Raw genomic sequence first — 15,833 nt, 5'->3', positions numbered from 1 at the left:
ATGTATTTTTTTTTGTACTATGTGATGTACACATGCCTATGTCTTTGAATGTGCAAATTATTTTTTATTGTGACACAAGTAATAATTTCAACCAAAGAAGCACAAATCTTGAGTGTGCATAATTATTCACCACTTTTGCTATGAAACCCCTAAGATGTGGTCAATCCAATTAACTTCAGGATTTCCATACTGTAATTAGATGATTATATAAGGTCCACCTGTATGCAAATCATGTGTCACATGATCTATCACGCGACGTTAGTATAAATACAATACATCTTTTCTGAAAGGCCCCTGAGTCTGCAATATCACTAAGCAAGCAACATGAAGACCAAGGTGCTCTCCAAATAGGTCAAAGTTGTGAAGAAGTATAGATCAGGGATGGGTTATAAAAAAAATATCTCAAGCTTTGAACATCCTAAGGAGAACAATTACATTCACTATAAAAAAAATGAATTCGATATGGCAACACTACAACTACAGACCTGACAAGAGAAGGCTGTCTAACAAAACTCACACACCAGGCAAAAAGAGCATCAATCAGAGATGCAACAAAAATATCACAGATAACTCTGAAGGAGTTGAAAAAATCCATAGTGGAAATGGGTGTATCTGTCCATAGTAAAATTAAAATTGATAATATTGCGCCAATCCCAAAAAATTGTGTAGAAAGCTGCCAACACAACAACTAGACAAATTGTGAATCAAAAATAAAAAATACAGTGTGGCGCTAAAGTGAACTTGTTCCTCATTTGGGTCAGACCCACTGAAATATCAATCAGAGGGTAAAAACTCCCCCATGAGGTATTTAATCAAATAAAATTCTGTTCAAATCTTATAAAAAAGAAGCAGTGAAATTCCTAAGTACACCCCCCTGTAGTCTGCCTCATCGGATGTATATTATACTATATCCAATCAAGTATAACCAGACAGAAGGTAGATTGCAATACCCTAAAAGGGGGGATATCTATATAGGGATTAATAGATGTGCTATCTAAAGAGAAAGATCCCCATAAGGAGGAAGTAAAAATAAGATAAAAAACGTGATATTTAAATTAAAATCCCGTGAGTGAACACAAAATATACTAAAACATGATTACAGCAGACATATATATCCGCTACAAACAAGTATCATATAAAATACGTGTGTTATATTGGTATATGAAAACATAAAAAATAAAAATTGTGAAAAATTCCTCCCAATATAAATGCAATGATATATTATTATTATTATTATTATTCAGGATTTATATAGCGCCAACAGTTTACGCAGCGCTTTACAATATAAAAGGGAGACAATACAGTTATAATATAATACAATACAATACAATATAAATAATGTTCATAAACAAGCTAGACTTAAATCGGATGTGAGTCCCAATGTTGGACCTATGGAGGTACACCTAGATGCTTGGCCGCTTGAACTCCCTCCGAACAGCCAGGATGGTTCCCGTATACCAAAGTGATAAAGCTGAAACTGCGGATATAGGTATGTATAAAATACTCTTACCAAGAGTGGTGGACTCACCGGCCAGCGGCTTCGGAGTCAAGGTAAGCTTGTGATAACACGAACGGCAATAAGTGGAATGCTGCTTCATCTGTTAGTAGAGATGCTGGAAGGTGAGGGTCCCCACCAAACGATCCCCCACATTCAGGTATTCCATTCACTGTATAGCTCCTCCGATGGAAAAAATCAAAAGGAGAAACTCCACATAGCGTAAAACCGCTTCAGAAAAAACTTTAATGAAAGCTTTACAATAAAAAGGACACACTGGCTCATGGACCACACCAGAGACCAGGTATAGCAACGGTCTAATGGCCCATAGACAATAACAGAGGCCAGGAGACCAAAATTGATAAAATCGATAAAAAAGCGCTTAATTTGGTTGTGGCATTATTTATTTTATATATATATATTTATTTTATATGATACTTGTTTGTAGCGGATATATATGTCTGCTGTAATCATGTTTTAGTATATTTTGTGTTCACTCACGGGATTTTAATTTAAATATCACGTTTTTTATCTTATTTTTACTTCCCCCTTATGGGGATCTTTCTCTTTAGATAGCACATCTATTAATCCCTATATAGATATCCCCCCTTTTAGGGTATTGCAATCTACCTTCTGTCTGGTTATACTTGATTGGATATAGTATAATATACATCCGATGAGGCAGACTACAGGGGGGTGTACTTAGGAATTTCACTGCTTCTTTTTTATAAGATTTGAACAGAATTTTATTTGATTAAATACCTCATGGGGGAGTTTTTACCCTCTGATTGATATTTCAGTGGGTCTGACCCAAATGAGGAACAAGTTCACTTTAGCGCCACACTGTATTTTTTATTTTTGTATCTGTCCATAGGACCACTTTAAAGCAGAACTAAAGGCAAGACTTTGTTTTTTATTTTGGATAGAGTAAGAAAGTATTATAACTCCTGTCAGTTTTATTTTGGCCATCTGCGTCCCTTTGGGTCGATTTCTCTTCATTTCCCACCTCATAGCCAAAATTGGAAGTGAGAGGAAATGTGTCCAAAGTGAGGGAATCCCTTGTTGCCACCAGGGCCACCAGAACTAGCTGCCCCATTGGAAGATTTCCCCTGTATTACTGTTCTGGGGACAACCCAAAATGTAGGGTTTTTCTTTTACTTTCACTTTTAGTGATAATGGTAAACATGACATACAGTGGGGATGGAACGTATTCAGACCCCCTTAAAGTTTTCACTCTTTGTTATATTGCAGCCATTTGCTAAAATCATTTAAGTTAATTTTTTCCTCATGGGGTACTGTGTGTACATTAATGAAGAAAAAACTAACTTAAATGATTTTAGCAAATGGCTGCAATATAACAAAGAGTGAAGAATTTAAGGGGGTCTGAATACTTTCTGTCCAAATTGTATACACCAGTTTGGATTCTGATAGCCTAAAAATCTCTTCCTACAAATTCAAGCATTTACATATTCTTAATGAGCAATATATGCACTTTAAAACACACACTAACCTTTGACGCTGCAGGCACTGTGTGTCAGAGAACCATTACAAACGCTCGTTCCCATGCGCCAGCCAGACGTGCGGCACGAATATGTGAACCCCGGACCAGGCATGTACGTTAGTACTCTCATACGAACAAGTGCACGTCGGCGTGGGCATGTCGCAAGCCAACGAATCGCAGCACAGGGCGCCCTATTTAAAGGATCAGCATACTAGTATCAGTGCTGGATTGTCTCAGCTAGTTCCTGTATCCTTGATTGCTGTTTGATTGAACCTTGATCCTGAAACCTTGGCCTTCCTGACTACTCTTTTGGATTATCCCTGCAACTCTGTTTACTTCTGCTTCCTGTACTGAACCCGGCTTGAACTTCTGACCACGGCTCTGTCTTCCGATCTTGTACCTCTCTGCCAGCCCATTGCCAACCTCCGCTAGCCCCTGACTATGAACCTGCCTATCGATTGTGCACCTTCCTGCCAGCACGTTGCCAACTCCTGCTTGTTCCCGACCTTGCAAGTTCTCCTGTTGGACTTTCCTGAACCTATCCAGGATCAACATCTCACCAGCATCTCTAGGCTCCGGTGTTCCTGATCCTGCCAACAGGCACCTGCACCCTTCCGTTGCCCTAGCAGCCCTGTCTCCACCTCCAGGGATGTTAGTACTGGAACCGTGCAAGAGGCCACCCTCGTCATTTCAGACTCCACAGTAAGGTACGTGACAGTACAATCCAGCCAAATGGAGTCTGAAAGGGGGGCCTCAGCTATGGATGCTCTGTGCCAGCAGATTGCAAACCTCACTCAAGAAGTCCAGGGCCTGCAGGATGGCTATCAGCGACTTGAGCAACGAGTGGAGTCTCTCTCTCCAAGCACCTCGGCACGCCAGACTGCCGCAGCACCTGCACCGTCCATCTAAACTTCTACTCCCACAGTAGTGGTGCCACCCCTTGAGCCACGAGTTCCTGCTCCAGAAAGATTCATGGAAGACCGTAGTAAATTCCGCGCTTTCAGAAACGCTTGCCATCTGTATTTCCTACTTCAGCCTCGCACCTTCACCTTGGAAAGTACCAAGGTGGGATTCATCATCTCGTTGCTACAGGGAGAACCCCAGACCTGGGCTCACCATCTATTAGAACAAGCTAGTCCCTTGCTAGGCACCATGGACTCTTTTTTGGATGAAATGGCTAAGCTTTATGATGACCCTCAGCGCACCACTACAGCTGAGGCTAGTCTCCACTCCCTCCAGCAAGGCCGTAGGCCTGTGGAGGACTATGTCACAGACTTTAGACGGTGGAGTTCCGACACACAGTGGAACGACGCCGCTCTTCGCTTTCAGTTCCCCTCAGGACTGTCAGAGGCATTGAAAGATGAAGTAGCTAGGGTGGGGGTCCCCAATTCTCTTGAAGAACTGATTCAGCTATCTATTCAGATCGATCGCCGGCTGAGGGAGCGAAGATCTGAAAGAACCAGCCAATACCGGCCCATGTGGATGTTACCTAGGGTACCCAGCCACCCACCTATTCCAGCAACCCCACTATCTGCTCCAGTCACTGAAGCTCCCGAGCTAATTAAATTAGGCCTGCTTCGTGCCCCATTGACAACAGAAGAGAAGCAGCGCTGCCGTATGAATAATCTCTGCCTTTACTGTGGAGGAGCCGGTCATTACGCCAACATGTGCCCTAACAAGACTCGTAAGTGTGTCTCTCCTTCTCTTGATCCTTGTGCTTTGGCTCTATCAAGATCAACTCACATTGCTGTTCCTGTCTCCCTACAGCTTCCGGAAGGGGCACTCCAGGTCCAGGCCATCGTTGACTCATGCGCCTGTAGTTGCTTCGTCGACCATGCCTTCGCCCTGCAACACAAGATTCCTCTACTTCCCAAGCAACACAAATTGTCCATACGACTAGCTGATGGGTCCAAAATCAAATCTGGGCCCATCATTCAAGAAACTCAACCTCTGCCCGCTGATATCTCACCCAACCACCAAGAACTGTTGTGCCTAGACGTGATATCCTCACCGCTCTTCCCAATCATCCTGGGAATGCCATGGTTGCAAGCACACAACCCACAGATCGATTGGACAACCGGCAAGGTGGTCTTTCAGTCTGCCTATTGCCTCCATAACTGCCTCCAAACCCTCCACCACTCAGTACCAGTTGTTGGCTGTCTCAAACCCACATCCGAATCCCAAGATCTTGTTCCACCCGTATACCACGATTTCCTGGATGTCTTTGATAAACAGAAAGCAGACACCCTTCCTCCCCACCAGGCCTACGATTGCCCAATTGAACTTTTACCAGGGGCAGAAATCCCCTTTGGACGAATTTTCCCCGTCTCGGAACCTGAACTCTTGGTCCTGAAAGACTACGTCAACGAAAACCTCAAAAAGGGGTTCATCCGACACTCTACTTCTCCAGCTGGAGCAGGAATATTCTTTGTTGAAAAGAAGGACCACTCACTCTGGCCGTGTGTGGATTACAGGGAACTAAATTGGATTACTGTTAAAAACCGCTACCCCCTGCCTCTAATTCCAGAATTACTCCAGAGACTCCGCTCTGCAACGATTTTCACCAAGTTGGATCAACGAGGTGCTTACAACTTGATCAGGATCAGAAAGGGTGATGAGTGGAAAACGGCCTTCCGGACGCGGTTTGGCCATTTCGAGTACCTCGTTATGCCCTTTGGGTTATGTAACGCACCAGCAACTTTCCAGCATTTCGTAAATAATATTTTCAGAGACTTCCTAGACTTATTCATGATCGTTTATCTAGACGACATTCTGATTTTCTCGGTTTCCCTGGAACTACATAGTGACCATGTGAAACAGGCCCTTCTTAGGTTAAGACAAAATGGACTCTATGCCAAGGCCGAGAAATGTGAATTCGAACGGCAGACCATTCACTTTCTCGGACTATTAATCTCTACAGGAGGGATGGCAATGGATCCTCAAAAGGTCACAGCCATAATGTCCTGGCCGCCTCCCATTGACAAGAAAGGGGTACAACGGTTTATTGGTTTCTCCAATTTTTACAGGAAATTTATTAAAAACTTTTCGGGTATCATCATGCCCATCACTCAGCTCACCAAAAAACAGAACCGCTTTCAGTGGACAGAGGTAGCTCAAGCTGCTTTTGACAAATTAAAGAGACTATTCACCTCTGCCCCGGTATTGAAGCACCCTGATCCTGCCCTTCCATACATACTGGAAGTAGATGCTTCAGAGAGCGCTGTAGGGGCCATCCTGTCTCAGTGCCAAGGACCTAAAGCTTTAATGCCCCCTGTGGCCTTTTTCTCGAAGAAATTAGGGCCTTCAGAAAGGAACTACGATGTGGGGGACCGGGAACTGTTGGCAATCAAATCGGCTCTGGAAGAGTGGCAGTACCTCTTGGAGGGAGCAACACACCCAATACTGATCTTCACAGATCACAAAAATTTAGAGTATCTCAGGACTGCTAAAGGTCTCAGACCCAGACAAGCAAGATGGGCTCTTTTTTTTTCTTGCTTCAGTTTTCATATAACCTACCGGCCCGGATCCAAGAATGTGAAACCAGACGCGTTGTCGCATATGTTCATGGAAATCGAGGTTCCACCTCAAACGGATACCATATTACAGGCTGGGAATTTTTTGCTCACACAAAATGATTTAATGACACAGATACGTCAAGCATCCAGGGGAATCTCTCTGCCTCCAGATATGAACCTTCAAGAAGACGATGGGCTCTATTGGCAGGGGAATAAAATTTTCGTACCACAGAATCTGCGTACTACTATTTTACAAGTGTGCCATGACTACCCGCTGGCCGGCCATTTCGGGGAACACAAGACCATGGACTTGGTCCAGAGACATTTTTGGTGGCCCAGCTTAGCAATATGTTGGCTCGTGCTCAATTTGTCTCAGAAACAAGAACAGCAAAAGCAAAGCATGGAGATTATTAAGACCACTACCCATTCCCGAAAGACCCTGGGATAAGATTGCGATGGATTTTATTGTAGAGCTCCCTCCATCGGAAGGATTTTCATCCATCTTTGTAGTGGTGGACCGCCTCTCCAGGATGTCACATTTTGTCCCATTGAAAGGGACCCCATCAGCAACAGAAACTACTGAAGTTTTTATTAAAGAAGTGGTGAGATTGCATGGAATCCCTAGTGACATTGTTTCAGATCGTGGAGTGCAGTTTACTTCAAGATTTTGGAAAACACTGTGCGAAGCACTGGGCATCAAACTAAATTTCTCCTCAGCGTATCATCCCCAGTCCAATGGACAGACCGAGCGTACCAACCAAATGCTAGAACAATACCTGCGATGCTTTACCTCTTTTTCCCAGGAAGATTGGGCCTCACTATTGCCCTTGGCGGAATTCGCATTTAACAACTCTACCCATACAGCTACCAACCAATCTCCCTTCTTCTCTAATTATGGGTTCCATCCCTCTTTCTTGCCAACGCTAATTCCAGACTAAATTTCCTTGCTACTAATAACCAGGTGCTGAGAGAGACCATTGCCAGGACACAGGAGGTTAATAAAAGATTCTTTGACAGAAAGAGGAGAGGAGAACTGGATTTGAAAGTGGGTGACCGTGTGTGGCTTTCACCAGTCAATCTGAAACTGGCCTGCCCGTCCAGGAAATTGGGACCTAAATATCTGGGACCTTTCCCAGTCAAGAGAAAGATCAATTCAGTGGCGTATGAACTTGAACTTCCCGATACATTCAAGATACATCCTGTGTTTCATACTTCCTTGTTGAAACCTGACGTGGTTAATCCCTTTCCAGGATGCGAAATGGGGCCCCCAGAGGCCATAATGGTGGATGGAGAGGAGGAGTTCAAGATCGAGACCATTGTGGACTGCAGAAAAAGGCAAGGACATAATCAATATTTAATTAAACGGAAAGGTTTTGGCCCAGAAGAAAACTCCTGGGAACCGGAAGCAAACCTTCATGCCCCAAGGCTTATACAAGCCTTTCATCACTCTCATCCAGAAAGAAGGATCCAGAGGGGCATCCGGAGGCTGCCCGTAAGGAGGGGGCAATGTCAGAGAACCATTACAAACGCTCGTTCCCGTGCGCCAGCCAGACGTGCGGCACGAATATGTGAACCCCGGACCAGGCACGCACGTTAGTACTCTCATACGAACAAGTGCACGTCGGCGTGGGCATGTCCGCAAGCCAACGAATCACAGCACAGGGCACCCTATTTAAAGGATCAGCATACTAGTATCAGTGCTGGATTGTCTCAGCTAGTTCCTGTATCCTTGATTGCTGTTTGATTGAACATTGATCCTAAAACCTTGGCCTTCCTGACTACTCTTTTGGATGAACCCGGCGTGAACTTCTGACCACGGCTCTGTCTTCTGATCTTGTACCTCTCTGCCAGCCCATTGCCAACCTCCGCTAGCCCCTGACTACGAACCTGCCTATCGATTGTGCACCTTCCTGCCAGCACGTTTCCGACTCCTGCTTGTTCCGGACCTTGCAAGTTCTCCTGTTGGACTTTCCTGAACCTATCCAGGATCAACATCTCACCAGCATCTCTAGGCTCCGGTGTTCCTGATCCTGCCAGCAGGCACCTGCACCCTTCCGTTGCCCTAACAGCCCTGTCTCCACCTCCAGGGGTGTTAGGACCGGAACCGTGCAAGAGGCCACCCTCGTCATTTCAGACTCCACAGTAAGGTACGTGATGCTGTGGAGCAATCCACAACAGCAGGAGCATTGACAATGCTCGTTTCCCCCTGCTCCCATTTACCACTGATTCAGCAGCCTTCTAATTTCTAATGTAAACACAGAGCACATGCTGTAGGAGGGAGAGCACCATGAGTTAAGCTGCTATGAGAAGGACTTTAACAATGTCAATTCTTCTCTGAACTTTGATGATATATATAGCTTTACACAGCCTACAAAGCTATAGCAGTCAGTAAGTACATGCTTTTTATGTTTAGCTTGTCACTGTTTTTAAAGAATATGTAAACATAATGAATGAATTGAATGTATACAGTGGGGACGGAAAGTATTCAGACCCCCTTAAACTTTTTACTCTTTGTTAGGCCCCATGCACACGAGATGCTGTTAAACGCGTGTTCAGAGGCAGTTGGACACTTTTTTCAATGTTATCCTAAGTGTCCATGTACACAATCTCGTTTTTTTGCGTTTTTAGGCAGTTGCGTTTAACATCGTTTTTCCAGAAGCAAAAAAATGGCTTTAGACGCAAAAGTTTTCCACGTTTCAGATGCCAAACGTGGCTAAACGCCGGTACCGCGTTTAGCCGCAATTGTGTTTATAAGAGTTTTTAAAGGTGCCCTTTTTTTTACACTAAACTTTTAAAAAATGATGACAAATGATGAAAAACCATTAAAAAAATATTTTAAACAATTGTAATTGCTTGCAATGATTCATAGGCCATTTATATACCCTAATGAGCCCTTGATCTAATCCAATACACCACTAGCATTGCTGTTATCTGAAGTATAATTGGAATTTGACCCATATGTTAGATTTGAACAAGCAACTTGTGGCAGGTGATGTGGCAAGTGGACAATCCACAACTTGTGGCAGGTGACGTGGCAAGTGGACAATCCACAACTTATGGCAGGTGACGTGGAAAGTGGACAATCCACAACTTGTGGCAGGTGATGTGGCAAGTGGACAATACACAACTTGTGGCAGGTGATGTGGCAAATGACAATCCAACTTGTAGCAGGTGATGTGGCAAGTGACGTGGCAGCTGATGTGGCAAGTGGACAATCCACAACTTGTGGCAGGTGACGTGGCAAGTGACGTGGCAAGTGGACAATCCACAACTTGTGGCAAGTGACGTGGCAGGTGATGTGGCAAGTGACGTGGAAAGTGGACAATCCACAACTTGTGGCAGGTGATGTGGCAAATGACGAGGCAGGTGATGTGGCAAGTGACATGGCAAGTGGACAATCCACAACTTGTGGCAGATGACGTGGCAAGTGACGTGGTAGGTGATGTGGCAAGTGGACAATCCACAACTTGTGGCAGATGATGTGGCAAGTGGACAATCCACAACTTGTGGCAGGTGACATGGCAAGTGGACAATCCACAACTTGTGGCAGGTGATGTGGCAAGTGGACAATCCACAACTTGTGGCAGGTGACGTGACAAGTGGACAATCCACAACTTGTGGCAGGTGACAAGGCAAATGACAATCCAACTTGTGGCAGGAAAAAGGAAACCAGGTTCTATTGTCCTACTTGTGACGTCGGACTTTGTGCAGTCCCATGTTTCAAAATTTACCATACCCGGGATGTTTACTGAAGCAATATGACTAGTAATATTGCACCCTTGTTTGGCCCCAAAAAATTAAATGTTTTTGATTTGATTATATTATTGACTAAAATGTATTGAATAAAATGTAGAACTACATTGCACAAGAATATATGGATACCATGGAAGTTCAGAACACTAGACTCGGAATCACATGAATTGACTAAAAATGTGTTTAAAATTTGGAACGCAGTACACCGACAAAAAAAAGTGGATATATAATTCACCTTTAATTGCACTCACCGGAATTCATTTTTTTATACCAGGGAAAGAGACACTTTTTAGCCTTAGAATAAGGAATCCACAAGTCAAAGACATCACTACAAAAGGGAAGATGAAATCACTGCAAGAATTAGAGGAAATAAATGGGTGCAAGATCAGTGAGCGGGAATTTTTTCAACTAAAACACTTGATAAGTACACTGCTTCAACCTATCAGAGATGGAAGGGAATTAAATGCCCTAGAAAAACTCTGTGGGGCGCAAACTGCATTGAAAAAATGGAATATCCAAAATAGATGGAATATTGACAGATCTAGAAGGACAAGGAGAGCCCTCCTATATAGGATAATGGGGAAAAGAAATGGGTATAATACTAAAGACCTACAAGTTGAGAGGATGATTGGAGCAGTATATAACTATGCAGGGGACACGAAAATGATTGAAATTAACTACAAATTCTTGGCAAGATGTTACTTGACCCCAGAAAGAACCTATAAATACCAACCAAGTAAATCCCAACTGTGCTGGAGAGACTGCAAACAAAGGGCAACGATGACACACGTCTGGTGGGAGTGCCCAAAAATTAAGGACTATTGTCAGGAAATCTTGGATCATTTAGAGGCGATAACCGGAGAAAAGATAGTTAATAGTCTGCAGACATGCCTATTCCATGATTTCAAAACTCCAAAGAAGCAATATGCGAAAACATTAACCCTAATACTTTTAAACTCAGCAAAGGGTCTGATCCCAAAAATATGGTTAAGCACAGAAAAAACAGATATAAGAGAGTGGTTTGAGTGAATAGAATATTATAGTAAAATGGAAAACCTATGTTGTAGAGATAAAGGACACATAGGAAAATATCATAGAATATGGGAAAGATGGAAAAACTTTAAAATCTCTTAGAAATACCTGGAAAAAATGATGGAGGCTGAAAGGGCCTGAGTAGAACTGGAAATAGAGGGCCTAGAATAAAACAAACGAAATGGGTTGGGGTAGGAATGGATATAGGGGGGGGGGGGGTAAATCAATGGGACAGGGAAGAACAGAGGCTTAATAGAAACTAATAAAGGAAGAGTTTTTTTTTGATAACTACCACAATGATGTGAAAACGAGTAGGAGACAAAATGAACGTAAAGTTGAAATAAGTCTCTCGACAGAGTTCGCTGAAGTGGTTTTAAAAAGAAAGAAAAAAAAAAAAAACAATAAAATGTGTATTATTATATTATTATTTGTTGTAATTATTTATAGTTATTTATTATATTATAATTTATGATTTTGTGTTTCAAACTTTATCATACCCGGGGTATCTACTAGACTCTGGTTTGGACAGATTTAAGTGAGTTATTCCTAAGAATTACAGGCCAACACTATAAAACGCCAAATTTCCATGCAAAATAATTGTACCACTTTCAGCATCAAAAAATCTGACATAATCATACCGCCAGGGAGGTTAACGAGCAGCAGATGTCCATGACAGAGATGCAACAGTGACACTGCCTTCAATTTATTTTCATATTACTTTTTTTACTTTTCTGTCTTCTTCAGTTCTTTTTTATTTTGCTTATACATTCATGTCTTTTTCCTAAATATGTTTTACATTTTTATTTTTCTACTTTGGTTCTTCCTAAATATTTACAGAAATCAAAGCCTATAACAATACTGGAAGGTAGATGTAGAACGTTTGTGTTGCATTTTTCAAGGAAAACATATATAGTCTCTCAGCATGTGCATTCAAAATTTTCAGTCACTTTAGAAAATAAAATTCTTCTGAGCTTGGCCTAATATTTGCATTAAGCATAGGTTAAGTGGGTTGGTATATAAAAGAATCATTATAGAGACCCTATCATGGTTTTTGGTTAATTTTATATTATCTCTTTTCAGTTTCGAATTTTATAAACTGTTTTTTAAATTTTAATTGTTTACATTTACAACTCTGTATTAAACAAATAAACATGTGTTACATGGTAACATCTTATTTTTAGGTTTAGTTTTCTTCTACTGTATTAAACAGTTCAATACCTACTTTTTTATCTATTTTTATGTTCTGATAATCTCTCAAAGTGTCTATTTTTTTGTCTATAGATGTTATTGAAATATTTATTAATATATGTTCTGCTTTCCTAGCTGCTCCTGTGTTCACACAAAGTCCAAATGATGTAGCAATAGATATTGGATCAAATGTGATTTTGCCTTGTTCGGTCCAAGGATTCCCAGAACCAAAAATAAAATGGAGTAAGTTAGTTGGAACATCAGCACTAGCAAAGCCACTTGTACCGCAGCTGAAGACTGGAGCACTAAAGATTACCAGTAAGACTTGTTATACATAAAATTTTCTCATGAAATTACTTTCTATAGCTCTATAGCTGAAATCCCAGGACCTGTGTTGTAACAGGGATAGACTGGTAGTGGCTGGTTTGTTTTAAAAAACAATATATACAATAATATACCTTCTTAGACCCAGTCAGTGGGGACACTTGCTGACTTGGCAAAATCCACAGACAGCTTAACTCTTCAATAAGACACAGAAGTTGAATTCAAGTCAATTTTACATCAGATGAATGCAGTAAAAAGAGTGTTTTTCCAGCCTTTTGAAGTGTAAGAAAACAATGACTCTCTATACCTAGTCCCTGCAATGACTAACACTGACTGAGCAAACATGGAAATAAATGGAGGGTCCAGCCAGGACCCAACTAACTACATATGGGGGCAGTACAGAGAGGGATACCAACTACAGAAAATAAAGAAGTTAAAGTGGCACTGAACGACCACTAGAACGTGAATAACATAATGCAGCTCAATGCAAAAAATACATAGTGTTGGCAAGGTTGAATAAAGTCCATCCAGTTCAACCTATGTTGGTGTGTGTTTGTGTAGATAATTATTTCTCATATCCCTGTATATTGTGTTTGATAAGATGCAAGAGTCTTTTGAAACTATCAATACTTCTTGTTGACACCACTGATTGTGGAAGAGTTTCACAACCTTACTGCCCTGACAGTGAAAAACCCCCTGCACAGCCAAAGGTTAAACCGCTTCTCTTCCAATCTCATTGTGTGGCCCCGTGTCCTCTTACACTCCCGGAGACTGAATGGTTTCCTACCTACACAGAGATTACCAATGAGATTTTTGTATATTGATATTATATCTCCTCTCAAGCATCTCCTCTCCAGGGAGAATAAATTTAGCGCTTGTAGTTGTTCCTCGTATTTGAGGTCCTCCAGCCCCCTTATTCATTTTGTTGTCCTTCTCTGAACTCTCTCCAGTTCTAGCACATCCTTCCTGAGGATTAGTGACCAGAACTGGACAGAATACTCCAGATGAAGCCGAACCAGAGTTTTATAAAATGGTAGAATTATCGTTATATCTCTGGAGTAAATCCCTTTTTTAATGCATGCTAATATTCTGCTGGCTTTGCTTGCTGCAGCTTGACAATGCATGCTATTGCAAAGTCTATCATCTACTATAGCCCCCAGATCATTCTTCATCCTGGAATCCCCAAGAGCTTCTCCCCCTAGTAAGTAACATGTGTTTATATTTTTAACCCTCAAGTGCATTACTTTACATTTTTCAATGTTAAACCTCATTTGCCATCTGCCCACTCCATTCATTTATTGAGGTCTTCTTGTAAGGTTTCTACATACATCTTAGGTAGGATACAACAGTGGCAGTGGTAAATGTATTAGAAAGGAACAGTCCATGCAGGTTCGTCCTGTAATTTTTTAAAAACATGGCAGAATACAATTATAATTTAATGCAGAGTTTTGTACCTAGTCTATAACATTAAACAAATATCAGCTTGTTGAAACCACAAACTAAATTTATGTCAGTTCCTGACAAGCAAGGTGTAACCCACTAGGTTTTCCAAACAGTCAGCACATTTACCTTTTAGTAGTCAACCTCCTCATCCGGTAGCCAGCTCTCAAAGCAGACAGAGTAAAATATAGAGACCCCATTTGAGCCTCAGTCAGCTTAAATGTAAAAAAGGCCTGTGTATAGCTGAGACTAATGAGGTCTGACAAACAGGTAAGATATAAACCAAGAGTAGAGTAGAGTAGAATCCCCCCTGTAGGACACTGGTGTGCTTTCTCCTCATCCCTCTGGCTCATAGCTCTTCAGGTCCTGGCCTTTCCATAACTGTTGGATCACCTTCTGTGGATATCCTGTGATTATATTTGGCTCGTTTTCACCAACGGTTCCCCACGAGGAGGCTGGATAAGCTAAGATGATCTGCACCTAATGTGATGGATAATAAAGCTCACAGATGCGAATATAGACCTTGATAGGTCTTTAGATCTGGTAAGAAGGTATTTTTGCCTCATCTATCTAAGCACTGGGTGTTGCACTGAATTCAAGGACCCAGCACATTATCAATTTATGGACTTTGGTGTTTCATATATTTTTTATATATTATATCATTTGTATAATATATGATGCATTTTATTATAATTCATTTTAAATTTGATTCACATTTTTAATTGATTCTCATAAGACAGCGCAACACGTTTTTTTATTACACGTTTCTGGATGTAGCTGTGTGCAATATTGTGAGTGCTACTGTCAATTTGATCATTTAATTAATTCACATATACACTAAGTGTGTTATTTTTCCATATTTATGTCACAGTATGTCAGGGCTGGGCTCAGCCCTTCCTTCTCTGAGCTGGCCGCTCAGCTGTCGGCTAATTGCCAGCTCCTATTTCTCAGTTACTCTGTTGATGATATCCTGCTCGTCAGTCCTGCCTACTTAAGCTGTCCAGTCCAGAGGCTCTCTGCCTTCGCCTTGGTCAACATCACAGAGACTATCTCCTGCATTCCTGTTAAAGACTTGCTTGGCTGACATTCCTTCTGGCTCTAAATCCTGCTTGCTGTTTACACTACGCTGATCCCTGCCTTTTTGGCTTGTCTGACTATCCGTTTCCGGTTACCGAAATTTGGTTATGTATTGACTACGTTTGTTATATTTACTTTTATTATTAAACAAGTGTGATTTAACTGTACTTCTGTCTCAGTCTGATTCATGGTTTCTGACAGTAGGCGGAGGCCATGAATTCAGAAGATGCAGTCATTCCACTTGTTGGTAATATTTTTTCCAGATTGGATGAGCAGGATCACCGCATGGATCAGTTTGCCATGGCGTTACAAATACTCCTGAGTTGCACGGCTCACCTGGAATCTCCCACTGTGGCTGCTCCAGTACAACCTGTGTTGCAGGCCATCCCTGGTGCTGCTCCAGTCTCTGTGCAGGCACCCGCCTCAAGTATTACCTCTTCTCCAGCGATTTGGGGGTGATCCAGTCCAATGCAGAGGGCTTCTCAAGCAGTTTGAGATATACTTTGAG

At 41.9% G+C, this 15,833-nt stretch overlaps 1 protein-coding gene across 1 annotated transcript in view; it reads left to right on the top strand.

The window, feature by feature from the left end:
- The window catches only part of HMCN1 (hemicentin 1), a 656,490-nt gene that overhangs the window by 99,565 nt on the left and 541,092 nt on the right, over positions 1-15,833 (top strand). Inside the window, exon 16 of the mRNA XM_073592871.1 lies at positions 12,620-12,802. Coding sequence (XP_073448972.1) covers positions 12,620-12,802 — 183 coding nt within the window. The remainder of the gene's footprint in view (positions 1-12,619; positions 12,803-15,833) is intronic.

This window comes from Aquarana catesbeiana, linkage group LG07, assembly GCF_042186555.1.
Source record: "Aquarana catesbeiana isolate 2022-GZ linkage group LG07, ASM4218655v1, whole genome shotgun sequence".
Taxonomy (NCBI): Eukaryota; Metazoa; Chordata; class Amphibia; order Anura; family Ranidae; genus Aquarana; species Aquarana catesbeiana.
Note: the sequence above shows the minus strand (reverse complement) of the source record. Positions and strands in the feature narration are given on the sequence as shown.